The sequence below is a fragment of the Dipodomys spectabilis genome, unplaced genomic scaffold (genome assembly GCF_019054845.1).
Source record: "Dipodomys spectabilis isolate Male_0828 unplaced genomic scaffold, ASM1905484v1 ptg000054l, whole genome shotgun sequence".
Classification (NCBI taxonomy): Eukaryota; Metazoa; Chordata; class Mammalia; order Rodentia; family Heteromyidae; genus Dipodomys; species Dipodomys spectabilis.
In genome coordinates, this window is record NW_024870731.1 from 40,042,130 (window position 1) to 40,055,621 (window position 13,492).

Genomic DNA, 13,492 nt, shown 5'->3' on the forward strand with positions numbered 1-13,492 from the left:
AATGATAGCAATAGGAAGGCAAGTGTCAGCCTAAGGTGAAGGAGAACCTTCTAACAGTGAGAGCCCCCAAATATTCAGTACTATCAGGTAAAAGGAGGGGCTCTTTGACATAAAAAGTACCCAAGCAAAGGATGCAAGACTTGTTGGGGTGTCACAGAGGTGAGGGGGGAATGGGACACCTTTGAGGTTCGGTCCTCGAGGTCAAGTCCTACTGTTTCCTTTGGGAAAATGTTCACTAACCAGCGGGGAGTCTGCCATCACCTGCACGTACACACCTGCACTCAGCCACCACCTGTCCCAGGTGGGCATTCAGAAGAAGGTGGCAGTCGTCTTCCTGAGATAACAGACAGCAAATGGGGCATTGCTATTTGGAAGCTGTTCATGAAGAACTGGCGGGGGCAGGTGAGATAGGAAGGAAAATGAAACTGTGGCTACTGATGTGTCAAGCATACCCTCATCTCGGCTGGACACCTCCCGTGAGATTGGCAAGTCATCCTGCTTCACAGCTAGAGGAACTGAGAAGCAGAAGAACCAGGAATCCGATTCAGATCTGCCTGAGCTGGAAACCCTTTTCTCAACAGTGTGCTGTAGGGGAGGGCACGGTACAGCAATGGACTTGCAATGGCTCAAATCCGAGGATCCAGAAGAGGTAACAGAGCTAACAACAAGTGGGTCACCAAAGATGAGGGTGAAGTGAGAGAATTCAATCCTGGAGGAAAGGCCAAAACCAGAGGAAGTGAACTGAGCTAACCACAGCCTCCCTCCTTCACAGCTGAGTCTAATTTTGGCCTCAAACTCAAGCCACAGAAAGGGTGCCCAATCACAGATGACCCCAGTTCCTAAGTGGGACCTCACATATTTTTTATCTGAACAAAGAAACATATGTCACTCTTGCCCCCACAGGTAATACAGAGGTCTCTTTGCCAGTGATTCTCAGGGAACAGAGCGATTTCAGCATCCCAGGGTGAAGGAGGGAAGATGTTTCCAGGTAGCACAGTCTCAGAAGGCTCTGGAAAATTACAAGGCAAATGTGGCATACACGGTGGAAAATATGATCATAGGAAAGGATGCTAATGAAGGATGTAACGGTGCCGATTTTTATCTACTCTCCCTCTCCTCAGCTGTCTTGGGAGTCATGAATGCTACAATATTTCCCTCTGCCCCTCACTAATTAGAGAGCTGCTGGCTGGTTCCATAGGCTAGATTTTTCTCTCATTATCTGGTCTGTATTACATTATTCTGAGATGAGACATTATTCTAAGCAGTCCCCATAATTAAGTTGCAGAAGGTCACATACAATTAGCTCACAGGTGTTAAGGAGAGAGATGAAGTAATATTTATTGCCATGCCAGGCATTCAGGTCCTACAGCACAGGTAGCTTGGTGCACGTGCACACACATGCACACACGTACACATCTTAAAAATGGCTGCTGGGGTTTCAGGTTTATAGCTTTTTGTCTGCTTTGACTTGGGAGTCAGATGCATATGGATTCAAACTGAGGCTCTATAACCAGCTGTGTGACCTTGGGAAAGCCACTTAAAGTATATACAGTTCAGTAAAATGGGGCCAAACCCATCTGCTCAAGAACATATTGAGAAGATTCGGTATGAAATTTTGCAACCACAGATCCTGGTAAGTTTCCACTGGTATTTGTCTAAATTAAGCTAAATTTCTTCATCTCAATAAGTGGTAGAGAGTGCAGAGAAAATTCATTCTTTAAGGTTTATCAGACAATAATGGGAGTGGTGTTTTCTACACAGGACAAGATGTTAGAACAAATTTCACATTCTAATTCTCTCATCTCATGCAAATATTCCTCAGCTGGTAACGGGGCTGTATCCTGAAAAACATATCATAAGCCCAAGACATGATAAGAATGCCTTGAAGACACCCTAGCTCCACAACCTAAACATGATGGTTATGGGGGGCTCATTTCCACAATGGCAGAGCTCAGCCAGAGCCACAGCCCAGCCACCGCTCCGGTCCACAAGGGAGTGCCAGGTCCCCAACCTGACAAGATCAAAATCCAAAAAAATTAAAGTTTTACTTCCACCCATTATATCATGGGAGGTCAACACTGTAAGTCAATGAGCACCTTTAGCTTTCCTGGGTTGGGAGTGTGGTCAGTCATGCCTTACCTGATCCCTCAGCTTTGGCCTTCACAAAACTCAGGTGCAGGTGTTGGCTGAAGTCTTAGAAGCCCCCCTTCGAGTCCATGTGGCTGTTGGCACCTTTCCTTAGAGCTGCAAGACTGAGGGTCGCTGCTCCTTCAGATCTAGCAGGATGGAAGGAGAGGAGATGGATCTCCAACTGCTCGATGCTTTTAATAAGCTCCCGTGACCAGGTCAGGCGCAACTCAATAAAACATCCTTCAGGTGTTTTGTTTTGTTTTGTTTTCCAGTTGTAAGGCTTGAACTCAGGGTCTAGGCTCTATCCCTGAGCTTTTGCTAGCACTCTACCACTCGAGCCACTACTCCACTTCCAGTTTTTGGTGGTTCTTTGGAGACAAAGATCCCACAGACTTTCCTGCCAGGCTAGCTTTGAATCTCGATCCTCAAATCTCAGCCTCCTGAGTAGCTACAATTACAGGCCTGAGCTAATGTTGCCTAGCTGAAAGCTTCCCTTTTGATTAGTTTAATAGAAACCGTATGTCTGCAATCTCCCGCACCTTTGCTATACTCCACAGGCTAGAAGCATCTAATAGGGGTCATCTGTACTCAGGAGGACTGAATCTTGCAAATGCCTTCTGAGGTCACAGAGGCCATCTTAGAATTCTGCCTGCTGTCAGGCACTGGTGGCTCACTCCTATAATCCTAGCTACTCCAGGAAGCTGAGATCTTAATGTCTGTGAGACTCATCTCCAATGAACCACCAGAAAACCAGAAGTGAAGCTGTGGCTCAAAGTGGTAGAGCACTAGCCCTGAGCTGTTAAGTTCAAGGACAGTGCCTAGGTCTTGAGTTCAAGCCCCATGACTGGCCTCCCTCCCCCCCCCCCCCGCCCCCGCCATACACAAAATGAATTCTGCCTGGTACAGATTCAGAGGAATAAGGGGAGGCACTCAGTAAGGATCATGGCCCCACTTTTAAGATTCCACAGATTCTTGCCCAAATCACTCAGCTCTCCCTTGCAATGGAGCCACACACAGATTTTTCTAGGTCAAAATAATGAACTGTTTTACTCCCCTGGCTTGTCAATGAGGGCTCAGCTCATCAGGAGTGTACAGGTGACATTTAGTATGACTTTACCAACTGGCTTCTGGTGAATTCTAACAAACTTGGCATCAAGTTGGTGTTTTAGCAGAGCTGAGATCAAAATGCAAGTCTCCAGCTCTTAGTTCACCATTCTTTAAAAACAGGCAGATTCTGCTTGTGGGGTTTTTTTCTGGAAAGCAGAACACTGCTGGGGACCAACAACTCTGTGTGTGTGTGTGTGTGTGTGTGTGTGTGTGTGTGTGTGTGTGTGTGTGTGTGTGTGTGTGTGTGTGTGTGTGTGTGTGTGTGTGTGTGTGTGTCCCTTCTGGATCTAGAAGACCCTCCAAAAATCTGGAAAAAAAACTTATTCTAAAATTAAAGTTTCCATAAAATGGCAGGAAAGAAACCAAAAAATTTTAAGTTGTCAGCAATTCACACATATATGATACAGAAGATGTTCTAAGTAGATACAAATTAAATTATATTATGTCATTCATGTATATTTATATCATTAGTTAATTAAAATAGACTCTGTGGTCCTTGGATTATTTTTGTCTATAATCCTTAAGTGTCAGTGTTTTTAATGAATACAATATGTATAAAAGAAAAATCCACAGCCAAATAGGAGCCATTAGTCATGTTTGCACATTGAAACAACTTGGGCTGTGATTGCTATATTGTAACAATAGAAGTATCACTGTGAGCCATGGTTATCAGGGATTTAAGAAAGTATGGAGTGTGAAACCAAAAGATCTGGATTCAAGATCTTGTTTGGCCTCTTGTTTTAGCTTTGTTGAGTCCCTCCTAGTTTAATATTTGAAATATATAGTAAACCAGTTCATTTCTGGCTCCCAGACCCTCAATTTCTCCACCTGCTAATGAAAGAGTTTTAATTAGGAACTAGAGGTCTGTTAAATGCCACTTTAGTTTCTGCAGTTATTCCCTACTTAAAACTCTCTGTAAGTGCTCTGTCCGATGTGATAACCACTAGCTGCATTTGGCTACTGGGTGTTAGTGGTATGGCTCAGCTTTATGGAGTTGTATCGGGAGTGTAAGATTTCAAAGATATAGCACCAAACACACACACACACACACACACACACACACACACACACACACACACGGACTATAAAACAATCACAACTGGAAATGACAACATTTGGATGATGTTGGATTAAATATAATTTGTTATAGTTCCCTTGGCTTTCTAAAATGTTTATCGTGACACATCCATCACCCACTATGTTCCTGGTTGGAAAGCACTGGTATAAAACTTCCAACTGATCTCAGAAAAGAATTTTTTAAAGTCTTTAACATGGCTCACAGGGCCCCGAAGGATCAACCCCTTGGCTACCTTACCCTGGTCTCATGTCATAAAGGTGGGGGAGATTGCAGATATAATATTTCTATTAAACTAATCAAAAGAGAAGCAAGCTTTCAGCCAGGCACCAATGGCTCAGGCCTGTAATCATAGCTACTCAGGAGGCTGAGATCTGAGGATGGAGGTTCAAAGCCAGCCCAGGCAGGAAAGTCTGTGGGACTATCATCTCCAATGAACCACCAAAAAGCTGGAAGTGGAGTTGTGGCTCTAGTGGTAGAGTGCTAGCAAAAGCTCAGGGCTAGTGCCTAGACCCTAAGTTCAAGCCCTACAACTGGAAAACAAAACAAACAAAACACCAAAGGGCCTGTGGACCCTTCCATACCCTAGACCTGCCCAGACCAGGCCCACCTCATAGCGTCTGCATGCCTGACATGCTCCACCGTCATCTTCCTTCAATGCTGTCTCTATTCACAGCTGGCTCAGCCTCCTGCTTCAAATCTTAGCTTACACACAACTTCCTCAACCGACCCTTCCAGACCATGCAATCGAAAAGGGCCCTTCTGTGACTCTATGTCATTTCTTTCCCCGTAGGCCTTCTGCCATTCTTAGTTAGCCTTATCTAAGTACCAGGTGTCCTGTTTGGATGCCCACCCCTTACCCTGTACCCATGTGAGGGAACGGCCCTTCTCTGTCTCTTGCTGTTGTAGACTCTGCTCAGTACCTACCCTAAGCAGTTCCCAGCACAATGGTTGCTTATTTAATTCATCTATTAGTAAATGATTAAAACAACATGTGATTAAAAATCCCAGTTGGGACCCATGCTGGAGTACTGATGACAATGGCCTCATCTTACTCTTTTCCCCATAGGAATCATCTGTGATCTTTATGAGGTAAGATGCAGTGTGGGGCAGCTGGCAGGACGGAGTCTGGAATTAGAAACCCACAATTTGAGTTTCAGCTCTGTCCCTTCTAGCTCCAGGAAGGTTTCGGAGAAAGCCTTGCATTTCTGTTTACTCAGAGTGATCCTCTACAAAGCTTTGTCAACCAGCCAGCCTTAGGGTCAGTTATTAGTTATTAGAGAAGGGATCTCCCATGTCTTCTCTTATCCTCAAGTGCCCAAAACAGGACTTGTTTGAAGGCAAGTGTCCTGAAATTCCTTGATGAATGAATGAGTGTATCCATTAAACCCAACCACCAGCACGCAATGGATCTTGGGGAAATTTGGAGCTCCCTGCTGTTTGGATTTACTAACAATACTCCATTTTCTTCCATTAAAAAATAAAAGCCAACATCCAGGCACTGGTGGCTCACACCTGTCTGTAATCCTAGCTACTCAGGAGGCTAAGATTTGAGGATCGCAGTTCAAAGCCAGCCCAGGCAGGAAAGTCTGTGAAACTCTTACTTCCAATTAACCACCAGAAAAATGAAAGTGGTATCGTGTCTCAAAGTGGTAGATCACTAGCCTTGAGTGAAAAAGCTCAGAGACAGTGCCCAGGCCCTGCATTCAAGCCCCACAAGTGACAAGATAACAACAACAACAACAACATATAAGTGCCAAGAGGACCTCAGAGCTGTAGGGAAACTGAGTTACAATGGCATTCCCCCCACCTTCCCCAATAGTAGCAAGCTATAACAGTTTGTTCTGCTGCACAGACAAGTCAGTGAATACGGGAACTTGAGAATGTGTGGGTCTAGCATCTGCATGCTCAGCCAGATGACAGCCACTCCAGCAGAGACCCAGGACCCCTCTCTGCCTACAGCAGGTCCTCTTCCAGAAAAGAGAAGATGGGCCGCTTCAAATAGCAGCCCCTGATTCGTATGTTCTGAGAAACAGCCACAATATCTACCATTCCTGGACGGCCACATTAATAAAAATTACCATTATTTCATAGAACAAAGATTTCTCAAGATAAGGCAAGCAGGGCTGTTAAGTAGGGAGTGGGAAGTGACTTCACCGAGAAGACTTTGCCTCGTTAGTGAGGGATGAAACTGCCCTTGTGATCCCCCTGGCTTCTATTCCCAGCTCTCTGAAACATAAAGGTTTCTGGCTAGACATCCCACTTTGGCATTATTGTTTCTAGATTTGCTACTGAAAAGGCTATTCATGAGGACAGCCCTCTCCCCGCCAGACTTCTGCTGGCCACTGTTTATTTACACAGCGGTTTGACAGGCTTCCCACTGTGGAAGTTTGGGCATGCCAGACCAGTACACCCTTGTGCCATCCCTCTCCTGGCTGCTAATTGCTATTCAAAGTCAGATTCCGTTCATTCAACCCATGTGCTCTGAGCTTCTGTTGCGCGGTAAGTGTTGGGACATAAAGCTGGGAGGGAGCAAGACAGACATCAATCACAGCAGACCTCTCTCTGTGAATGATGGGAATGGATCACCTGCCCTGAGTCTTGGAAAAGGTGACGTGAAAAACCCTTTCTGGGAATATGAAAAGGGGATCACAGTTTTGGGCCCCTGGTCATGTCATGATTTGAGATTACTGAAGACAAAAAAAAAAAAAAAAAAAAAAGCCTCATTCAGAACTAAACTGGGGGAATGTTTAAGGATAAGAATGCCTCCAGTAAGAAGGGAAACCTCCCTACCGTGGCCATGACCCCCACTCCCCTGGCCCCCACTCAATCACAAATGATGTGTGTGTGTGTGTGTGTGTGTGTGTGTGTGTGTGTGTGTGTGTGTGTGTGTGTGTGTATGACTTAAAACTTCATGCTTGGGCACTGTTCCTGAGCGTTTTCATTCAAGGCTGGCTCTCCACCACTTTAGCCACTTCTGCCATTTTGGTGGTTAATTGAAGATAAAAGCCTCACAGACTTTCCTGCCCAGGCTAGCTTCCCACTGTGATCCTCAGATTTCCATCAAGACCATTCCTGGGGTTCTGGGTTGGGGGGGGGAGGGGACACTTCCAACATGAGCGACAGTATGGATTCCTCAGGACACAGCAGGATTCTCCCTGGGGCAAAAGGGCTGTGTGTAAATCTTCTGTCAGAGCATGGGACACAATGCTTTTGAGGATCTATGAAAGTGGCTCGGTGGAGAGGTGTGGATTTCTACACAAGCAACGTGGCATGGCCGGGGCTGTCTCCCAAGTGTTTGTATTCAGTGTTGCAGGGAATTTCATTCAATCCCATCTAATCTTGTCCGGCCCTGCATGACTCAAACTATCTGGTAAATTAACTAATTTCCATAATTTATAATCCTGCTCCCTTTCTCCTCAGATGAGTTCACGTTATTATTTTTTCTGGTTAAATAAAGCCTCAATGGGAAGTTCAAGTGAGGTCTGGTTACTGTCCCTCTCTGTTGCCTAACTGGAGTCCCAATGATGGATGAGTTACACCATATATGCAAGTGCACAGAGAAGCACTTGTAAAATAGGGACAATCTTCTCTTCCTCCCGGAATACAGGGCAGATTTACATTCAAACAAGTTATGAGAAGACCTAAATTTACTTTTTAAAAAAATTCTGATTGCCTGGAATCTCCCGATTGGAGAATTCTCCCAGGTTTGAGGACAGCCAGCCCTCGTCGGTCAAAGCTGCTGTAAAGTACCCGCCTCTACCCACCCCTCCGGTACCCCCGTGACCGGGTCCGAGGCTCAGCGTTTATTTTTGGACTTGGCGCTCTAAAAATACCTCGGCTTTGCTGTTTGATCGCTCTCCCTTTTGACCCGAATGGATGGCCCGGCCCCACCCTCGGACCCTTGTCCTTTAAAGGAGAAGGGCGTGGGGACGGATTCCGGCCGCCCTGGGGACAGATGTGAGCCACCCAAGCCGGGCTGGGCTGCGGCTGTACTGACGTCAGGGCTGAGGCCTCCGGGCGGGGGGGAGGGAGCGGCTCGCTCTGGGATTGGCTGGCCCAACGCGGGCGCCCGCGCTGATTGGCTGGCGCGGTTTTAGAGGGAGTCCGACTCTCCAATTAAAGCGGCGCGGCTGCGCCAGGCTGAGCCCAGAGCTGCCCTCCGGGCGCGCCCACCTGACCATTCAGCGGCGTCCCCGACCGGCTGCGCGTCCCGCGCCTGCTCCGCCCGGCTCTGCCAGGCTCGGCCTCCCCACCCCAGGAGAAGATGGCAAAGGTGGCTAAGGACCTCAACCCGAGGGTGCAAAAGGTGAGCGAAGATCTGTCTGTATCTACCCAGATTCTCCTCCCCGCTTCCCCTTCCCGGTCGCGCGCCAGCCAGCACGCGGGAATTTACCTAGAGGGACAGCCACTCAATCCCAGGACATCACAGGATGCAAAGCGCTTGGGAATACGGAGTCGGCGCTGACGGGCACACGCCCACAAAACCCACTCCGTAAAGCCAGTGGTTGGCCACGTGTTTGCAAAGGCTCTTCGTTCTTGGGTGATGCAGTTTAAATCTGAATTCAGGTAAGAGCTTTTTGGGGAGCCGTTCTCCTTCAGTGGTTGAAGTAGGGAGAGCTCTAGCTTCCAGCCCCGTGTCCCCTCCAGATTGGTTGAAGGTGAGGACGTGTACTACTTACTCTCAGAATGTTTTGTGGCTCATACATACATACACACACACACAGAGTTTCTCTGTTTGGTGCTGTTGGCAGTGGCAGCTGGTTTAGCATAAGGGGACTGATTTCTGTCCCCAGGGTCTGCACGTTTCCCTTTCAAAGAGGGCTGGCTGAGAGCCCAGAAGGTCACGGGGAAATTGCTACAGGAGGCGCCTGCAGCTGTGCCTGTAGCTCCAGCCCTGCTGGTGGCCTACCTGAAGGCACTGGGTAGGAGAACATAGACTGGAGATATAAAAGCGACAGCAAGGAAAGAGACCTAGATTTTGCAAATGGAAACAACAAGGCATGGACTTAGTGGTAGCAGCTTCCAGTAGAAGGGAGTATAAGGAACACCTTCACCGTTCCAATCCTGGTCCTGATGTTGTTTTCAGCTACACATCGGTGATTGAGTCAACTTTGGAATCTGTTTTACTGATGCCAATGCAGAGATTATAGAGCTACACCTTCATCACAGAAGTCTTAAGACTGATAGTGACCATGGGCTAATTTTCCAAGGCATTACTTATTCATCTCAGACTTCAGGGGATTTAGCAGCATAGGGCCAAGTCCTACTTAGACACTGCCAATCCCTGTGAAGTGAAATGAGAATGAGAGGTTTGCCTAGTGATACAGCTCTTAGAGGCTTGGCACTCACTATCTGACAGTTGTGCCCTCTCTAGACAACCTGCTCCAGACCCCTACACAGAGCCCAGTGACGCCTGCATGTGCACGCCAAGTCAGATTTAATCCGGGCATTTCTCTGGAATGTATCACAGCCCATCACAGTTGCCAGACTATTTGCGGAACCGAGTCTTCTCTCCTGTGGAATCCCCATAGCACACAGGACTTCTGAAAGCTACCTATTCTCATTTCTGCCTGGTAGTGAGTTACACATGCACTTGGGCTATTGATTTCTGTTTTTCTCAAGTACTTGAGGGCAAACCTTTCTTGCTCACCTCTGTCTCATGCCAACCCCCCCCCCCACCCAACACACACACACACACACACAGAAGCTCAAAAGATGAATGAACTGCATACCATCTAGCGAGTCCAGCCTTGACACCCCCGTGTATGGCAGGCACACTGTAATCATGATCATGATCTAACTCTGTATGTCTGAACAGTCTCTGCTGAGGCAGATCAGGGCTAAGAGGACAGGGTTTCATTGTCCTTCAATGAAAATGACTGCTGGTATTTTTCACTGTGAGGTGGTTGGTAGCTAGCATATGATGTGGGGTCTTCTCACCAAAGGTCCAAACCACACTTGGAAGATGTCTTGTTTTTATTTTTCCTTTGCATAGTGGAGTGTGAGTACGCGGATTATAGAGGTGGAACATGTTCTTCTTCTTGTCACCTTCCAGTGCCAACTTCCTTGGCCTGCAAAGGGTTTATTTTCCATTTAGATCCAATTACAGGCTTAGAGAAAGAATGCAGTGGGTAGAGATGAAAGGATGGATACGTTTTTCCCTCTTGGGATTTCAGCAATCAGGGAGGAGATGGCCACACTATAGGGGGTCTTCGACCCCAATAGCTGAGGGAAGGGAAGGGAACATTTCAGCCAGTGGTTGAGTACTGTGTCAAATCCACAGCATGCTGAAAAGATTTTACTGCATATTTACTTTTGAAATCTGCAACAGTGGGGTTTTTATAACATTTGGCTTCAGGCTACATAATCACACTTAGACATTTTGAAACAATTCCATACACTCTTTAAGTGGTGAGGGACCAATTTACAAAATGAGAAATGCCTTAAAATGACACACCCGATTGTCACTACAGCCCTACCTCCAAGGGGTGGGAAGGGGTGGGAGACCCCAGCAACTGCAAAGTCATAGAATAAATGGTCATCAAGGGAAAACACAAAACCTAAAAATTAGAGTAGCCTTAGAGATCATGTGACCCAGCCCAGACAGGCTAGGGGGCTGAGTGTGGATCACACAGATACACAGAGGCAGAGCTGGGGAAGAGTTCTGAACTTCGCACTCATGTTGAGACAGATTCTCTACCCCCTACATCACCTTTAAGTAATTATACAAAGGAGTTCCAATTCAACACATCAATTTATGTATACAATACATCTTGATCAGGGTCGCCCCTTCTAGCATCCCTTCCCCCAGCTCTCCCAACTCCACCCATCCCTCCACTAACTTCACTAGTGTCATCACTGGCTTTTCTACTAGGAAAGAGAAGGTTCCTTAGCACAGAGAATTCCCTGAGCATGGAGGATTTACCAGAATTCCAAGACCTTGAAGGCCCAAGATCATTTCTTTGAGTAAAATCAACTACTCTTACAAATTTGTTCTTCTATTGTTTATTAAGGAACCTAGTTTTTTTTGTTTGTTTTTTTGGTTTTTGGTGTTTTTTTTTTGGTTGGTCATGGGGCTTGAACTCGGCCTAGGCGCTGTCCCTCAGCTCTTCAGCACTCTACCATTTGAGCCACAGCACCACTTCTGGTTTTCTGGCAGTTAATTGGAGATAAGAGTCTCCTGGACTTTCCTTGCCTGGTTGGCTTTGAACCACGATCCTCAGATCTCAGTCTCCTGAGTAGCTAAGATTATAGGCGTAAGCCACCAGCACCTGGCAAAACCTAGTTCTTGATACAGATTTTTGGCCTCAGAGATAGGTTTGAATCTTAGCTCTACCTCTTGCCAGCAGTGTGCTCCTGAGAAAGGCATTTAATTTCTGAATATGTTTCCTTGCCTTATCTGGAAGCTGAAGAGACAACACAAACATCTATGTGATAATTAAGTGAGAGGATGTCTATAAAAGGTTCTGCACATGAGCACTCTATTCAGATTAGCTATTAGTAATCTTGATGTTAATATTATGGTATGATGGACATATGGATATTGAAAGAAGTCTTTTGATTGAAGGACACATTTTTTTATGCCATTCCTAGTGCTTGAACTCAGGGCCATGGATCTGTCCCTGAGCTTTCTTGCTCAAGGCTAGCACTCTACCACTTGAGCTTCAACTCCACTTCTGACTTTTTTGGTGGTTAACTTGAAATAGGTGGTTAACTGGAAATAGGAAATAGGTTAACTGGAAATAGGAAATAGGTTAACTGGAAATAGGAAATAAGTTAACTGGAAATGGTATCAAGGACTTTGATACCAAAGATGGCTTCAAATTGCAATCCTCAAATCTCAGTCCTCTAAGAAGCTAAGATTACAGACATAACCCACCAGTACCTATCTGAAGGACATGATCTTATTTAGGACTATCACTTCTGAAGAACAAATCTGCTTCATTCCATGGAAGCTCAGCCTTGGCAGGCCAGGACAATATCAATGAGCCTGCTTTTCTCCTCACCCAGCAGATACAAAGTGTTCTTGTATGGAACCAAGTGTCTCCTGCTCATTGATGCTCAGTCAGTGAGCATTTCACCCTAGTTATCTTAAGTCCAGTGGGGAAAACAAGGAACCCGTCTACATCTTTGGTGAAATGAGAGAAATGAGGCCCAAAGAGATCAAGTTCCTAACTAGACATTTCTGAAAATGTAGACCTAAGCCTGTTGGTTTCTACAAGAACTCCTTGATGGTGAGGATGGTGGAGGAATTTGGAAGGGACTAGGACAAAGAGATCTAAGAACAAGCTCTCTTCTTAACTGTGCATTTGCCAACAGACTGGCTCTCATTCCTCAACAAAAGCCAGGGAGCATTAAGGGACAGGATTTCTCAGTGCATGGCCAGATTGTAGATACATTGGTAACAACAACATTGGTAACAACAATACACTGGTAACAACAACAACTAGCATCTCTCTTTCTACATGCTTCTCAACATCGCAATCCTCTTGGCTTCCTTGGTCCTTACTGTCCTTAGCCCTTTCTGCTTTCACCTCCAGGTCCTTCAGTGTACAAAACTGCTGGCACACTGCATGGGTAGGCCAGTCCAACATAAACATGGCTCCTCAGTAATTGTCATTGGCTCCTTCAGTCTTGAAAACATATTATAAGCTGTCACTTGAAGGTCTTACTAGTCAACACTCTAGAGGGAGACATGCCCATAGGTATACAAGCAACTTGGCCCAGGAAGAGGGGAAGAGAGAAGGAGAGAAGGAAAGAGGGTAGTAAGAACATTACCCAAGTCTCCCTTAAGCAGATACTGAATCTAGTATGTTGTAAATAGTAGATTCTTGTCCTTGTGAGCGCACATATCCAAATAGGTTCAGTTGGGCTAACAGGTGACTCTACCAATGTATCCACAACCCACAGTGGCGGAGGCAGGGGAGGCTTGGCAATGAGTCATCACTGGGTTTCCAAGGCTTTCCAACAAGTAACTAACTGGTGTCCTCTAAAGACACGGGACTTAGATCTTCTAGACACATTAACTGATCAAAGTAACAAGGGGGAAAAAAAGTGGGCTGACTTGAGTAAAGATGGAGAACTGCCACACGGATGCTTCTGTACGTCTTTCTATCCTATCCTCACTTGGCCACTTCTGGTAGGAAATGGCACTGAGCCTCCGTCAGTTGACTCCAG

General features: G+C 46.1%; 1 protein-coding gene across 1 annotated transcript in view; it reads left to right on the forward strand.

The window, feature by feature from the left end:
* Positions 1-8,491: 8,491 nt before the first annotated feature.
* The window catches only part of Lmcd1 (LIM and cysteine rich domains 1), a 50,006-nt gene continuing 45,005 nt past the window's right edge, over positions 8,492-13,492 (forward strand). Inside the window, exon 1 of the mRNA XM_042679977.1 lies at positions 8,492-8,621. Within this exon, the coding sequence (XP_042535911.1) occupies positions 8,580-8,621 (42 nt within the window). The 5' untranslated portion in view covers positions 8,492-8,579. The remainder of the gene's footprint in view (positions 8,622-13,492) is intronic.